This window comes from Pelobates fuscus, chromosome 11 (genome assembly GCF_036172605.1).
Source record: "Pelobates fuscus isolate aPelFus1 chromosome 11, aPelFus1.pri, whole genome shotgun sequence".
NCBI lineage: Eukaryota > Metazoa > Chordata > Amphibia > Anura > Pelobatidae > Pelobates > Pelobates fuscus.
Genome location: NC_086327.1, coordinates 91993500 through 92008837, shown reverse-complemented (window position 1 = coordinate 92008837; position 15338 = coordinate 91993500). Strand labels below are relative to the sequence as shown.

General features: G+C 42.1%; 1 protein-coding gene across 2 annotated transcripts in view; it reads right to left on the bottom strand.

The window, feature by feature from the left end:
* PLEKHG5 (pleckstrin homology and RhoGEF domain containing G5) overlaps positions 1–15338 on the bottom strand; it is a 336555-nt gene that overhangs the window by 55869 nt on the left and 265348 nt on the right. For both annotated transcript variants that reach the window (XM_063436446.1, XM_063436447.1), the window contains one exon: positions 5158–5321. In XM_063436446.1, the coding sequence (XP_063292516.1) occupies positions 5158–5321 (164 nt within the window). The remainder of the gene's footprint in view (positions 1–5157; positions 5322–15338) is intronic.

Genomic DNA, 15338 nt, shown 5'->3' with positions numbered 1-15338 from the left:
TTGTCTAATTTAGCAAAGTAATTGTAATGTTTTGATTATGTATTCGTGGATGGAAATTCCCATTTTTTATTTTCTGTTCCACTTTTGTTATTTCTTTAATGTTTGCTACAAAAAAAAATTCTTCAGGGAACCTAAATAAGACATTACAAGTTAAAAGAAATAAAAAGCAGAAAGGGTTGGAGTAATCCTTTAACCCCAATTCCAATAGCCCACCTATTCTAAAATACTTTTTTTGGTTCTTGTGCGTGAGTACATAATGTCACAGCATTCTGTCCCTCCAATCTAAATTACTGTTCCCAGAGAAGCAAAGCAGAGGTTTTTATGTGATATAATGATGCAGACCAGTTTATAAAATGTCAGTATAGTTATCACTACAATTTGGTATCGACCTCTTATTGCACTAGGTTTGAACATGCACAACGCCTAATTTAAAATGAATGAACCTGCTCATATAAATCTTTTATAACATACAGCTTCTAATTACCAAGTTACCAGTAGAGTCCAGTTACTATACAATGACACGATTATCTTTTTTTCCCTGTGTACTAAAAGTGGCCATTATAAGTAAAAAATAATAATATAGTTGTATGGTATTGTGAGAATTGTACCGAACCGACAGTGCAACACCCATGAACATAATCCAAAGCTGTTGTTGAAGAAAATGCATTAAGAGAATAAAAATAAATACCAACAAGTGATCACATAGAGATAAATAGGAACAATTAAAGATAAATAAGAAAATAACAGTTCCTACAGTCGTAGGCAACATCTTTCTATCCAGCCACCTTTAATCGTAATAAACAACCAACAAAATGGCGGCTGTCGAGAGATTTCCCACCAGGTACCCCATAGGTGGGTCCTTCCGCACTCTCCTATAACCCACACTGATTAGTAATTTAGTGTTAACTACCACCAAAAAGTCGTTTAAAATAGTATACGTAAAACATACCCAGGTAAGTTCTCAAAATTTGTTACAGAACATGTTTGGATGGATCACATTTATTACAGACAAGTGCATTAAATATTACCTGTTAATTAAACTGAGAGGGAAAAAAATATTATCCATTAAGTAGAATGATTTTATTTAAAAGCAAAAACAAAAACAAAAAAAAACCCAGACAGTAATGACCCTATAAAACCCAGACAGTAATGACCCCTATAAATGTTTACTCAGCAGAAATCTAGACATTGTTGGGATTAGCTGAGTAACAGGAGTGATTATTATCTTCTAAACTCTGTTTGCGCTAAGAGTTCAAACTCTGAGTGGACCGTAGATAAAAAAAAAAAAAAGGTCACATCTAAGAGAAAGTGTGAAACAAGAGGTAAGTTGGACATTAGTCACAGATGTATCTGTGTATGAAACAGTGAGGAAGCCTACATTACATTTATTTTATGCCGCTATCTGCTCATTGTTCTTGAGAATGAAGGCCAAAGGCGGCCCAACACCCAATCAGTGTAAAAAGAACACTGGATCCACTGATTTAATAAGCACTGCCCACTCCGTCTCATGACGTGTGTCATTCTGTATGTGTCCCTACTCAGGAAAGGCCAATGGAAAATGGGAGAGTGCTGCTCAAGCTTACTAAATGCTGGAATAACGTGCTCTGAGACCAAGAAGGCCACAGGCCAATAAAATACAGGAAAATATAACAAAAACATTCATGGTTAAAGTCAAGGTCAGAACGGACTGACTATACGAGCACTGAGGCAATGCTCAGGGAGAGGGCCTATGAGAGGCCCTGCCCTGCCATGCTACTACTTTGGGGCCTTCTGGTCAGGGCTGTACTCTAATTTAAAATGAAGGCTGTTGCGCATACCCGGCCATCATGGGATCACTATACCAAGGGATTCCTCCCTCCCTGCCCAATGAAAACCACAAGGAGGGGGAATAACTTTATTTAGTTGCTTTTAAAAAAAATAATATATATATATATATATATATATATATATATATATTGTTTTTTAAAGTAATGTTTCCTTTGCACCCAGGGCCGGCCTTAGGCCCTAAGGCGCCCTGTGCAAAAAATCTTCACAGCGCCCCCCCCCCCCCCCCATCATACCCCTTTATCCATGTACGGTGTGTGTCAATAGGTGTGTAGTGTAGTGGTAGCTGGGGGAGCAGGGGCAGTGTAGTGGTAGGTAGGGGATCAGGGGGCACAGTGGTGGTAGGTGGGGGATCAGGGGGCACAGTGGTGGTAGGTGGGGGACCAGGTGGCACAGTGGTGGTAGCTGTGGGAGCAAGGGTAGTGTATTGGTAGGTGGGGGAGCAGAGGTAAAGTAGTGGTGGGTGGGGGAACATGGGGCACAGTGGGGGAGAAGGGGTAGTGTAGTGATAGGTAGGAGAGCAGGGGCACAGTGGGTAACTGGGGGAGCAGGGGTAGTGTAGTTGTAGGTTGGAGAGCAGGGTCACAGTGGGTAACTGGGGGAGCAGATGCACAGTAGGAAGGTGGAGGAGCAGGGGCACAGAGGGTAGCTGGGGGAGAGGGGGCACAGTGGTAGTAGCTGGGGGAGAAAGGGCACAGTGGTAGTAGCTGGGGGAGAGGGGGCACAGTGGTGGTAGCTGGGGGAGCAAGGGGAACTGTAGGTAGCTGGGGGAGCAGGGGCACTGATAGGCTAGGTGGGGGGCAGGGGGCACAGTTAGGATAGGTGGGGAGGAGGGGCACTGTGTGCAGCGGGGGGGAGCAGGGGCACAGTTAGGCTAGGTGGGGAAGCAGGGGGCACAGTGGGTAGCTGGCGGAGCAGGGGGCACAGCGGGTAGGTGGGGAAGCAAGGGGCACAGTGGGTAGGTGGAAGAGCAAGGGGCACAGTTATGGTAGCTAGGGCACAGTGGATAGGTGGGGGAGCAATGGGCACAGTTAGGGTAGGTGGGGAAGCAGGGGGCACAGTTAGGGTAGGTGGGGAGCAGGAGGCACAGTTAGGGTAGGTGGTGGGCAGGGGGCGCAGTTAGGGTAGGTGGGGAGCAGGAGGCACAGTTAGGGTAGGTGGGGAGCAGGAGGCACAGTTAGGGTAGGTGGTGGGAAGGGGGCACAGTTAGGGTAGGTGGGGAAGCAGGGGGCACAGTTAGAGTAGGTGGGGAGCAGGGGGCACAGTTAGGGTAGGGGGGAGCAGGGAGCACAGTTAGGGTAGGTGGTGGGCAGGGGGCACAGTTAGGGTAGGTGGTGGGCAGGGGGCACAGTTAGGGTAGGTGGGGAAGCAGGGGGCACAGTTAGAGTAGGTGGGGAGCAGGGGGCACAGTTAGGGTAGGGGGGAGCAGGGAGCACAGTTAGGGTAGGGGGAGCAGGGGGCACAGTTAGAGTAGGTGGGGAGCATGGGGCACAGTTAGGGTAGGTGGGGAGCAGGAGGCACAGTTAGGGTAGGTGGTGGGAAGGGGGCACAGTTAGGGTAGGTGGGGAAGCAGGGGGCACAGTTAGAGTAGGTGGGGAGCAGGGGGCACAGTTAGGGTAGGGGGGAGCAGGGAGCACAGTTAGGGTAGGTGGTGGGCAGGGGGCACAGTTAGGGTAGGTGGTGGGCAGGGGGCACAGTTAGGGTAGGTGGGGAAGCAGGGGGCACAGTTAGAGTAGGTGGGGAGCAGGGGGCACAGTTAGGGTAGGGGGGAGCAGGGAGCACAGTTAGGGTAGGGGGAGCAGGGGGCACAGTTAGAGTAGGTGGGGAGCAGGGGGCACAGTTAGGGTAGGGGGGAGCAGGGGGCACAGTTAGAGTAGGTGGGGAGCAGGGGGCACAGTTAGAGTAGGTGGGGATCAGGGGGCACAGTTAGGGTAGGGAGGAGCAGGGGGCACAGTTAGAGTAGGTAGGGAGCAGGGGGCACAGTTAGGGTAGGGGGGAGCAGGGGGCAGTGTGGTGGTAGATGGGGGAACAGGAACTCCTTCCTGCTTCCCCTAACTTACCAGAGGGTTCGCCTGCCTGTAGCTCCGCCCCGCTTCCCATGTAGCTCCGCCTCCAATCAGCGTTTAACCCCGCCCCCTTTCTCTCACTGAGATCCGAGTGGGGAGTCTGGGGACTCTCAGTGAGGGCAGCATTAAGAGGCAGGGGGGCGGAGCGCGGCCACGCTACACAGCGCAGCCTGTATTAGGGGAGAGCTCTGAGCTCTCCTTCACAGGCTGTCACTAGGAGAAAGTGCGAGCTGTGTCAGCCACAGGGCGCCCCCTGGTCCATGGCGCCCTGTGCGGCCGCACAGCTCGCACACCCCTAAGGCCGGCCCTGTTTGCACCTAAACCCCCATTACAGCCCATATTCCTACATTACATTCCTGCACTCCCACTACAGACACTATTCCCCCAATACAGTCCTCAACCCCCATTATAGCCCCTAGACACCAATACAGCTTATATTCCCACACTACAGCCCCTACCCCACCACTACAGTCCCTATACGCCCACTACAGCTCCTATTCCACTATTACAGCTCCTACCCTACCACTACAGCCCCCTTTCCCAAACCCCACTACAGCTCTTCCCTACCAATACAGCTTAGTCTCCCACTAAAGACCCTACCCCACTACTACAGCCCCTATTTTCCAGTTACAACCATCAATCTATGCAACACTACAGACCCTATTCCCCATTTCAGCCTATCTCCCACCTTCCCCTCTACTACAGCCACCCCTACTACATCTCCAATATCCCCTCTACATCCCCTATTACCTCCCCCACAATACAGCCCCTTTTCTTCCACTAAAGCCCCTATTCCCCCATTAAAGCCCCTATCTCAACACTATAGCCCCTATTCCCATATTAGAGACCCTATCTCCCCACTACAGCCCCAAACGCCCTACTATAGCGCATATCCCCCCACTGCAGCCCCTATTACCTTCCCCACACTACAGCCCCTGCATCAGAGATAAGTCTGATATTGATTTGTCAAAGCAAATACTTACATATTACCTTCTATTCAGCCCACTGCTGGCCACAGAAGTGAATTATTTGAATAAGTTAAGTTTGTGCCAAAACAACAATGGAATATATTCAGTCCATGACAAGTCCACGATGCAACATATTTGGCTAGAACATTAAAGAGCATTTAACTACAAGTGATCCACTTGTTCCTGACATCTCATGAATTAAGCATACCCCGCATCCAACAATTATGTTCCATCAAATGTAAATTACAATGAGCTGTTACAATATCCAATTTTCTCTGATAGAAGTGAAGGCACCTTACCAATATATCAACATTGTCTTTCTTGACTGGAGGTTGATCCGGTTTCTCAGTGGCAGGGTTGAATGTATTGGTTGGGGTCCCTCCTGTATTCCTCATTATGGGTAAGCTTAAAGATCTGAAATCCTTCACAGCTTGTTCCACTTTCAGTTCATCCCCTGGTTTGGCTATGAAATTATACAAAATAAAAGTTAGGGAATTCCCTTAAAACAGAAGTCATTTTCTTCATTGTCTACAAATAAATATATAAAATAAATTGAATAATTTGGATCAGTCAATAACTACAATTACAAGCGGGCAATTTGAACAACTGAAGAAGATTGTGCGTGTGTGTGTTTGCTTTACTGTGTGTTCATTTTCTTGACCATTTCTTTGCCAGATTTTGACTCAACACACCGCTTGATAGACAACCCTATGGCACAAGTTTTAATTGACAAATCCTGACCCATAAAGTATGAAATATAACCAATAAAAGTAGTAAATTAGCCTTTTTTTATGACAGACGGCATGCCGGGATGCTATGACATGACAGAATTGCTTAACACACGGTCAACTAAAGGTTAATTGAACTATCATTGCATAGGTTAAAAAAAATGACAATGTTTCCTGTTAACTGTTGATTTACTAAACACTGATCACTTTGCCCCCTCTAGTGGTCAAATTGTATTAGTGCAATTCAACTTGTCTACTAGGAAAATATTGTGCAAATTGGATTGCAATATAATTTTAAATGAATCCAGTAATTTCTAAAGAAAAACAAAAAAGGAAATGTTTGTTGACATTAGTATGTTAACCCCTTAAGGACAGAGCTTCAGAAGCTTGTCTTTCACTTAATGACAACGGCATTTTTTGCATTTTTTGCTATTTGCGTTCAACTGCAATTTGCATTTTACTAATTTATTGCACCGACACATATTATATACCGTTTTTTAAAGGACAGAAAGGGCTTTAATTTGATGTAACACATGTATATATAAATGCTTATTTATTATAAAAAAAATACAGAAATATGCAAAAAAATGAATTTTTGTGTGTTTTTTTTACAGTTTTTGCAATAATAATGTGTACATAATTAGTGCAGGTTAAGGAAAGTAATTAAAAATAAATTCATTTAGTTGTTCTGAATTACAGAATATATAATGTGTCTGGGATTTTCAGTTTTTTTGGTAGTTACAGGTCACAAAGCACAAGGAGTAAAATAAACTTTTTATGTGGAGCGATTTTAGAATTTGGTATGTTTGTCTTGTAAGCCTAATAGCCATAAAAGAAAACAAAATTGCCACACAAAAGTATATATTTATATAAAGCAGACACCACAGGCTATTTACCTAAGGTTGTTTTGACACTTTCTACGTAGCCATTTTACCGCCAACCTCTGCTAAATATTGGAGTAAAATTGTGTTTTTTGGGGGTTTTCGCACACAAACTTATAACAAAGAACTTCTCATGTGTATTTTGTAAATTTGGTGTGTGCTATTCCTGTACAAAGTTTTATTATGTGTTCAGTTACTTCTGCTGAGTACAACGGTACCCCCATTGTATGTCTTTGGCACTATTTCGTGAAGCTACAGTGCCATATAGGAGACCTGTCCTTTTCAGTATTCACAGTAGAATTTTGAGAGACGGATTTAATGAGCCTATGCTTCCATTTGGGGTTTTATAGTAGTTTGACTGTTCAAAAAAACCCCACAAAGGCCTACCATTTGTAAAAGTAGACACTCCAGGGTATCTCGTAAGGTGCATATTGTGCCTTAACATGCCCCCATTTTTTTACCATTACATGCCAAAGTATGTGGTAAAAAATAATTTTGTGCATATTTTACATACGGATTGCATTTTTGCTGGGCATTTTGTATATTTCATGTGTGCCACTAAGTTCAAACCCCCCAAATTATGCTCAGCTAAGTCTTCTGAGTAAAAGGACACCCCCATTGTATGTCTATGGCACTATTTCGTGAAGCTACAGTGCCATACAGGAGACCTGTCCTTTTCAGTATTCACAGTAGAATTTTGAGAGACGGATTTAATGAGCCTATGCTTCCATTTGGGGTATTATAACAGTTTGACTGTTCAAAACACCCCACAAAGGCCTACCATTTGTAAAAGAAGACACTCCAGGGTATCTCATAAGGTGCATATTGTGCCTTAACATGCCCCCATTTTTTTACCATTACATGCCAAAGTATGTGGTAAAAAATAATTTTGTGCATTTTTTACATACGGATTGCATTTTTGCTGGGCATTTTGTATATTTCATGTGTGCCACTAAGTTCAAACCCCCCAAATTATGCTCAGCTAAGTCTTCTGAGTAAAAGGACACCCCCATTGTATGTCTATGGCACTATTTTGTGAAGCTACAGTGCCATATAGGAGACCAAGCCATATCAGTTTTGACCGAACTTTGAATTTTGACGCCGGGCCTATGTGCAATTTCCAAGCATCTTTGCAGGTTTTAAATTCAAACTACCCCACAAAGGCCTACCATTTCTTAAAGTAGACACCCCAGGGTATTTCAAAAGGCATATTTTGAACCTTAGCGTGGGATCATTTTTCCGCTAGCTTGTACCAGGTGTAGTGGTAATAAGCGTTTTTTCTGCCTTTTTGACACACAAAGTGCGTTTGCACAGTATATTTTGCAAACCTTATGTGTACTACCATTGTATAATACTTCATATGTTGCTCAGCTATGTCTGCTGAGTACAAAAATACCCCCGTATGTACCTTTGCCAGGTATATGTGGACATCGGAGGGGCACATTTGGGACAGAGCCATTCCATTTTTTTTCAAATTTTGAATTTTTACGCTGTGCCCATGTCCCATTTTAGAGTATTTTACCAGGCTATATAATCCAAATACCCCATAAAGCCATACCATTTCTTAAAGAAGACATCCCAGGGTATTTCAAAAGGCATATTTTGAACCTTAGCGTGGGATCATTTTTCCGCTAGCTTGTACCAGGTGTAGTGGTAATAAGCGTTTTTTCTGCCTTTTTGACACACAAAGTGAGTTTGCACAGTATATTTTGCAAACCTTATGTGTACTACCACTGTATAATACTTCATATGTTGCTCAGCTATGTCTGCTGAGTACAAAAATACCCCCGTATGTACCTTTGCCAGGTATATGTGGACATCGGAGGGGCACATTTGGGACACAGCCATTCCATTTTTTTTCAAACTTTAAATTTTTACGCTGTGCCCATGTCCCATTTTAGAGTATTTTACCAGGCTATATAAACCAAATACCCCATAAAGCCATACCATTTCTTAAAGAAGAAATCCCAGGGTATTTCAAAAGGCATATTTTGAACCTTAGCGTGGGATCATTTTTCCGCTAGCTTGTACCAGGTGTAGTGGTAATGAGCGTTATTAAATGTATTTTTTTACTTTTTAAAACTTTTTTTACTTTTTAAAACTATTTTTTAAACTTTTGTTTTGATTATTCATTTTTTTAAAGTTTCCTAAACTTTCGTAAAACTTTTTTTTACAGATTTAACATTTTTCTAAGCTTTTTTTTTACGTTAACCCCTAACTAGCAGTAAGCAGCACTAACAGTAAATTCCCCATTTTCCCATAACTCCCACCCACCCCAGCTAGCAAAATATTTAATTATACAATATTTAAATTAGTTAATTAAATAAATTTAACCCCTGAGGGTTAAAAAATAAATAAAAGTTAATCGTCAGGGGTTAAAAAAAAAATTAGAACAGTATAATACTGTGATCTGTATTTTGATCACTGTAGGCAGTGATCGACTGGCAGGGAAGGGGTTAATTTTTATTTGGACTGGGTAAAGGGTTTATTTTTTTACATTTTTTACTTAAATGTTATTAAAACTTTTTTTTTAACTTAATTTTTTAACTTTTTAAAGCGTATTTTTAAACTTTTTTTAACGTTAACCCCTAGTTAGCGTAATACTAAATCCCCCAATTCCCCACTAACTTCCACCCTCCCCAGCTAGCTAAATTTATAATTTTAAAATATTTAAATTAATTAATTAAATAAATTGAACCCCTGAGGGTTAAAAAAAAAAAGAATTAACCCTCAGGGGTTAAAAAAAAAAATCAGATCTTAGTAAAATGTAATCCCTGCCAATTGATCACTGTAGTCAGTGATCAATTGGCAGGGAAGGGGTTAATTTTTTATTAAAATGGGTAAAGGGGGGGTAAAGGGGGGGGGGATTTTAATTTGACTATATTTTCTTTCCACCAGGGGGCAGGATCACTGAAGATCCGGCTCCCTGCACTTCACACAGAACCAGGAAGTGCAGGGAGGCGGAGGTGAGTATAGAGAGCACATGTGCCCGCTCTGGCATGCTGTCAGAGCGGGCACATGTACTCTGACAGCCCGATCCGGTGCTCCCGGTCTGCCTCTAATGCAGAGGCAGACCGGAGCACCATTAACCCCGCGATCGCCGCGATTGCGGCGATCTGGGGTTAATTTTAACGGGTGACGGACGAGGTCCGTCACTCGTCATTAACGCATTCCCCTGAGTGACGGACCTCGTCCGTCACTCGTCGTTAAGGGGTTAAATGTATTAGCTCCCCCCATTGTTTGATATTCACGAAAAATCAAAGTATCGCATTAAGATGCATCAAGTAAAATGAGAAACTCTGATGGGAATACCAACAAACACACGTTAATTAACTATTACAGTGATACTATATATGACTAGTTAGCTGCTTAAAGGGACATGATGGGGTAAAAATGACAGCCTAGGGTGATAGATCCAAGATTTTGCAAGACTACTTTCATCTTTTCTTTCATGTTGGGGTCAAGGGACTCTGCTTTTGCATCCCTGGATATGTGGGACTACACAAACCTTATTGTTAGAAGGCAGCCGCCAACTACTGATAATGGATGTCCTCTATATTGATTGGGTGGACCTGGGGTCACTGAGGACTACTTGTCAGTACGAGTCATAACTTACATATCTAGGGGACACTGCATTTTTATTGCATACACCTGGAGCTGAGGCAACCCCACAGTTGACTTTGCTATTTCTGCCTGGAAACAGGTCACTCTCCTGCTGGCCATTGTGTGATCTCATGAAGATGGCTTTGGATGGGGGCCAGGAAGACGAGGGGATCCTCCTGGACCCTGCAAGTGTCTGTTGAAAGGGCTTGCTGGCAAGGTTTGTGGGGTGCTGCCTCCTTGGAGGGAAGTTTCATGGGATTTCTATTTCTGAGAAATGGGCGAAGGGGCGCTTCATGGGTAGGGTCCCAACTCACTCAAATCATGCAGGGACATTTGGATACATTTTGGCCCTAGGTGAGGAAAATGGGAGGGGTACCTTCACCCATAAAAAGGTAGCGTTAATGTGTTAATGGTATTGTACACCATTAACACATTGGGTGTTTCACTGGTTTAATAATGAGTGGGGTGGTCAGAGTCGGTGGCAATTTGGGGTCTGTGTGGGGTCTGTGTGTTAGAGTGTAATTGGTGTCTCTGCCATCGGGCCTCTCCCAGTTGTGCTCCATTTGGTCATTCCACACTATCCTGGTATTCTAATTCTATAGAATACACTGTGCTTGCTCGACACAAAGGCCTCTTGACGAATGAGCTTGCATATACTTTCTGTTTTAGTTTTTTCTTTTTTTCTTTTAAACACTGGAGTATGTGTTTGTGATTGTGGGAGGAGACTTTAATGTCCCGCTGAATCCATCCCTAGATATCTCCAAAGGCACATCCTCAAAGCAGCAACACATACAACACAAGATGCAGGAAGCTCTTCATGAGCTTCGACTGGTTGACTGCTGAAGAGCAACATTCCCTACAGATGAAGATTACACTTTTTTTTCTACCCCTAATACCTCTTACTCTAGCTTGCATTGCTTCTTCCCCATACACTACTACTACTAACACGGATCAGTATTGGAATGGCGGCCTGGTCAGATCATGATCCCCTCACGATGACACTTTCACTTATCAAATCCCATTAGTCCAGTGATCTGGTCACCACAGAATCCCATACGAGGCTGGCACAATACTTTTTAGAGAGTGAAAGATGGTATTTCTCCATTTAGCTTTTGAGAAGCACATAAACTCCTTCTCTATTCACAGAGAAGGAGTTGACTGAAGGATTTTTTTCATTGCTAAAGGAGCAGAACTGAAAAAAAAAAAACATGCCCAGCTCGCACATCTCTTCCAGGAGATACAGAGACTTTCATTTTATCACAAACTGACATTAGACCTTCCCATCCCAGAGACTTAGCAAGGCTACTGAACACTCTTACCAAATCTAAAAGGTTTTTCTTTGCTAATGCAAATGTGTCTCCCTTTTGGCCTTCATAATTAATAAAAGGCAGGTGGCCATATAACTGCTTTTTATTTATACATTCCTAAAATATGTGACACCAACCATCACATACAGTACATCCCTACTAGGATAGCTAAGGTGTTTAGAGATTAATACGTGAACATGTGTGCACTAGATGGGACCTCCCAATCCTAATGCAAGTCCCACATGCAATGGAGAAACACATATCTAGAGAAGCATGTACATAAACGTTTACCTCTAGAGGCTTTTCATGCTTGGAGGAACTAATCACAGAGAAGGAGTTGTCCCAAAGCCATGAAGTCCTCTAAAGTGGGAAAAAGCTCAGAACAGACTCCCCCTCAGATATTATAAGCACTCCGCTGGTACACTGTTGTTAAAGCCCTCAATTCGCTGCGGGATGGGGACAAGAGAGTTAGAGTGAAGTCAGAGTGTGCTAGGTCCCCTCTGCAGCAAACAGCACGCGGCTCCGAGCACCATGCCACCAGACCACCAGGGAATGCACTCTCCCGCTCCCTGGCCACAGGTAACAAGCAGGGAGGGGGGGAATAAAATAAAACACATGTTTAAAAAATGTTACAAAAAAATAAATAATTATGCTCTCTCTTCTCCCATACCAGTTTCAGCCCCTAGTTTACACACACTAGATGCCTACTCAAACATACACTGCACATTCACTATACACACTACCTCCACTACACATACACACACTGCATTCACTATATACACATTACATGCCTACACAAACACACACTGCATTCATTATACACACACTACATGCCTACACAAACACACACTGTATTCACAATACACATACTACATGCCTACACAAACACACACTACACTTACTATACACACACACTACATTTACTATACACACTACATGCCTACACAAACACACACTACATTTAATATACACACTACATGCACTATACACACACTACATCCACTACACAAACACACACTACATTCACTATATACACTAAATGCCTACACAAACACACACTGCATGCATTATACACACTCTGCAGTCATTATACACACTACATGCCTACACAAACACACACTGTATTCACTATACACACATCCACTACACAAAGACACACTTTGAATTCACTATATAAAAACACACTATGCAGTCACTATACACACTCTGCATTGACTACATCCAATACAAAAACACACACTATGCATTCACTATACACACACTTCATACACTACACAAACACACATTCTGCATCTAATATGCACTACATACATTATACAAATGTACAATCTATACCCACTATACATACTGCATTACACACACACTCTGCACCCACTACACAGAATACATCCACTAAAGACACACTAGATTCAGTATACACACTGTGGCCCTGAGGGCAGACTTGGGGGTGGCCCTGTGGGCGGTCCTGTGGGTGGACTCGGGGGCAGCTCTGTGGGCAGAGTCTGAGGTAAGCCCTGGGGGCCCTCACCTTGAGCTGTGCCAGGAGCCCCAAAAGTTCTGATGGCAGCCCTGAACTCAATAACACAAGACAGTAAATGACACAATCAAAGACAATATTTCCTGACCACAAATAAAAAACAGCAAAAATAAAAGACATAAAAAAATCCACATCATCCAGTTCAATGCCTGAAAAGTTTCAAAACAAACAAGTAATGAGTCAATGAAAGCATTTATAGGCCACTGCTGTGCAGCATTGATCTGCACTCTGATGGGCAATTTGAGAGCATCTACAGACATCACTACTGCAAGGTCAGCTCGGGGACATCTTTAAACAAGAAGTTAGGTGCAGGTGTAAAATGGGTGCCTGGTTTCCCTCTCCCATAGGCTTTAACAAGGAGAAACAAAACAACAATTATTAACAACCACCAGCAATTTTACCCCAAGTTCTCACCCTGTTTCTAATAGCACAGCTTGTGTTGTTAGAAGCTAACTCAAGTTCCATTGAATCAGGTCATATAGCATAACTTTTAAAATGTTACCACTTCCATGTTTAAATCTTCCTTCTTGCTATTTTGATTCTTAGATACGACTGAAAACCATTTGTGGTTTTGACTTTCCCAAAACAGACTTTAGATCACATCTATTTACAGGAAACAAGCATTTTTTTTACATTTTGCTGTGTCAAGTTCTTGTTATGCTTATATACGCAATACAATATTTTAGTGTCATTGTTTCCTTCGAATTAAGTTGACAGGTAGTGAGGAATCAATTGGGGCATATGAGGGCAACAGAACTTTCAATCTTATTTATTTGTTAACTACGATCAATTTCCTGTAATAGTTTACAGATAACATGTATTAAAGGAAAAGGGTGCACCTCGTTCGACATATGAAAAGCATTGTACGGGGCAGATTTCTAGGGTAGTCGAGACATTAATTAAACCTTAGTGCATCTATTCTTAGCTTTTCCATACCTGCGCGTTTTACTGGACTCAACATTTCATCACGTCGATTGATAGCACATGGAAATGTTGTCCTGTATTGTTTAAAATTTACATCCTGAGGGATTCGTGAAATATTGAGACCTGCCTCTTACTATTACTAAATGTACAAATTAACTCTTTATGAATATTATACATTTTAAAATATGTTGTATAACTGAATAAATAGGCAGTGATGGTGGTTACAGATACCCTTGGCACTGCAGATAATTGCAAGTTATTATCCCATAACGCTTGGTCAGGTTGCAAGGAATAAGTGTCTGATTTGTTCGTCCCAGTTGAAATGCGTTAGTACACAGGTCTAGTGTTAAGTGGGTATGGTAAATAAAGAGTATTATTATTATTGGTATTTATATAGCGCCAACTAATTCCGCAGCGCTTTACAATATTATGAAAGGGGTATATTTACATATATTTACATAAGTAGTTACTTATTTTGTTTTTCCTACGGATGGAGGTGAAGGCTAGCTTAAAATGTAAACTAAATAAATTAAATGATCTACAGGTTAGGATAGAGTAGAATTAGTGGAGTACTAAATGGAGATGATTAGGATAGAAGGTCAGGGAGTAGCACAGTACTTAAAGATTGGGAGGATTGAGAAGAATGCAGAAGAATACAGTAACAACAGTGAGAAAGAGAAAAGGGTAAGGGTAGAGTAGATTAAATTATTGGAGCTAAGAATAGGTTACGATTCAGTAGACTGAGCTAAATCAGAGAGGAGTAGGTAAAATGGAAAGCATATAGTGCAGACAGAAAGGAGTAGATAAAGGTAGAGCAAACTGAGTGGGGAAAAGGAGGAGTAGGTTAGGATGCATTAGATGGGATGTACCTGGACTGTTATAAGAACACAATTTAGAGGTCAGTGCTAGGGGTATGGGGGAGGAGGATACAGATAGATAATCAAGGCAAGCAGATGTTAGGGTCTCTTTGACAAATTGAAATGTAGATTTAAAATCTTTTTGCACACAAGAAATTAAATACACTATCTAGAAATTAAACAACCACTTAAAACTACTACTAAAGAAAAATGTATTATACTTTCTTTAATCAGAGTGATTTGATGGAGTGATAAAGAAAGTCTGGTTCCTGCTTCTGTAGATAAGGTATGTTTAAAAAAAATTACTTATCCAGCATAAATAATAGAGGGTTCTAAAAGCTGATAAGACATCACACTGGATATTTAATCTATGTAGTTCGGAACCCTCTCAGTTAGACATGGTTTGGCCCAAGCAATATTCTGACCAGTCACTGCACTGAAGGTGTAAAGGACTGTCCTGCTCACCCAGTCCAGCACTTAAAAGGTTTAATCCTGAAACAAAAGTAAAATATTCCACAAATATATAGATATAAATATATATATTAGAAAACAAACAAATGCAATTTACCTTTTTATATCTTGTCAAAGAGAAATCATACGGACAGATTGTGAACAGTCTTCCCTGCTCGGTACAAAGTTGTTT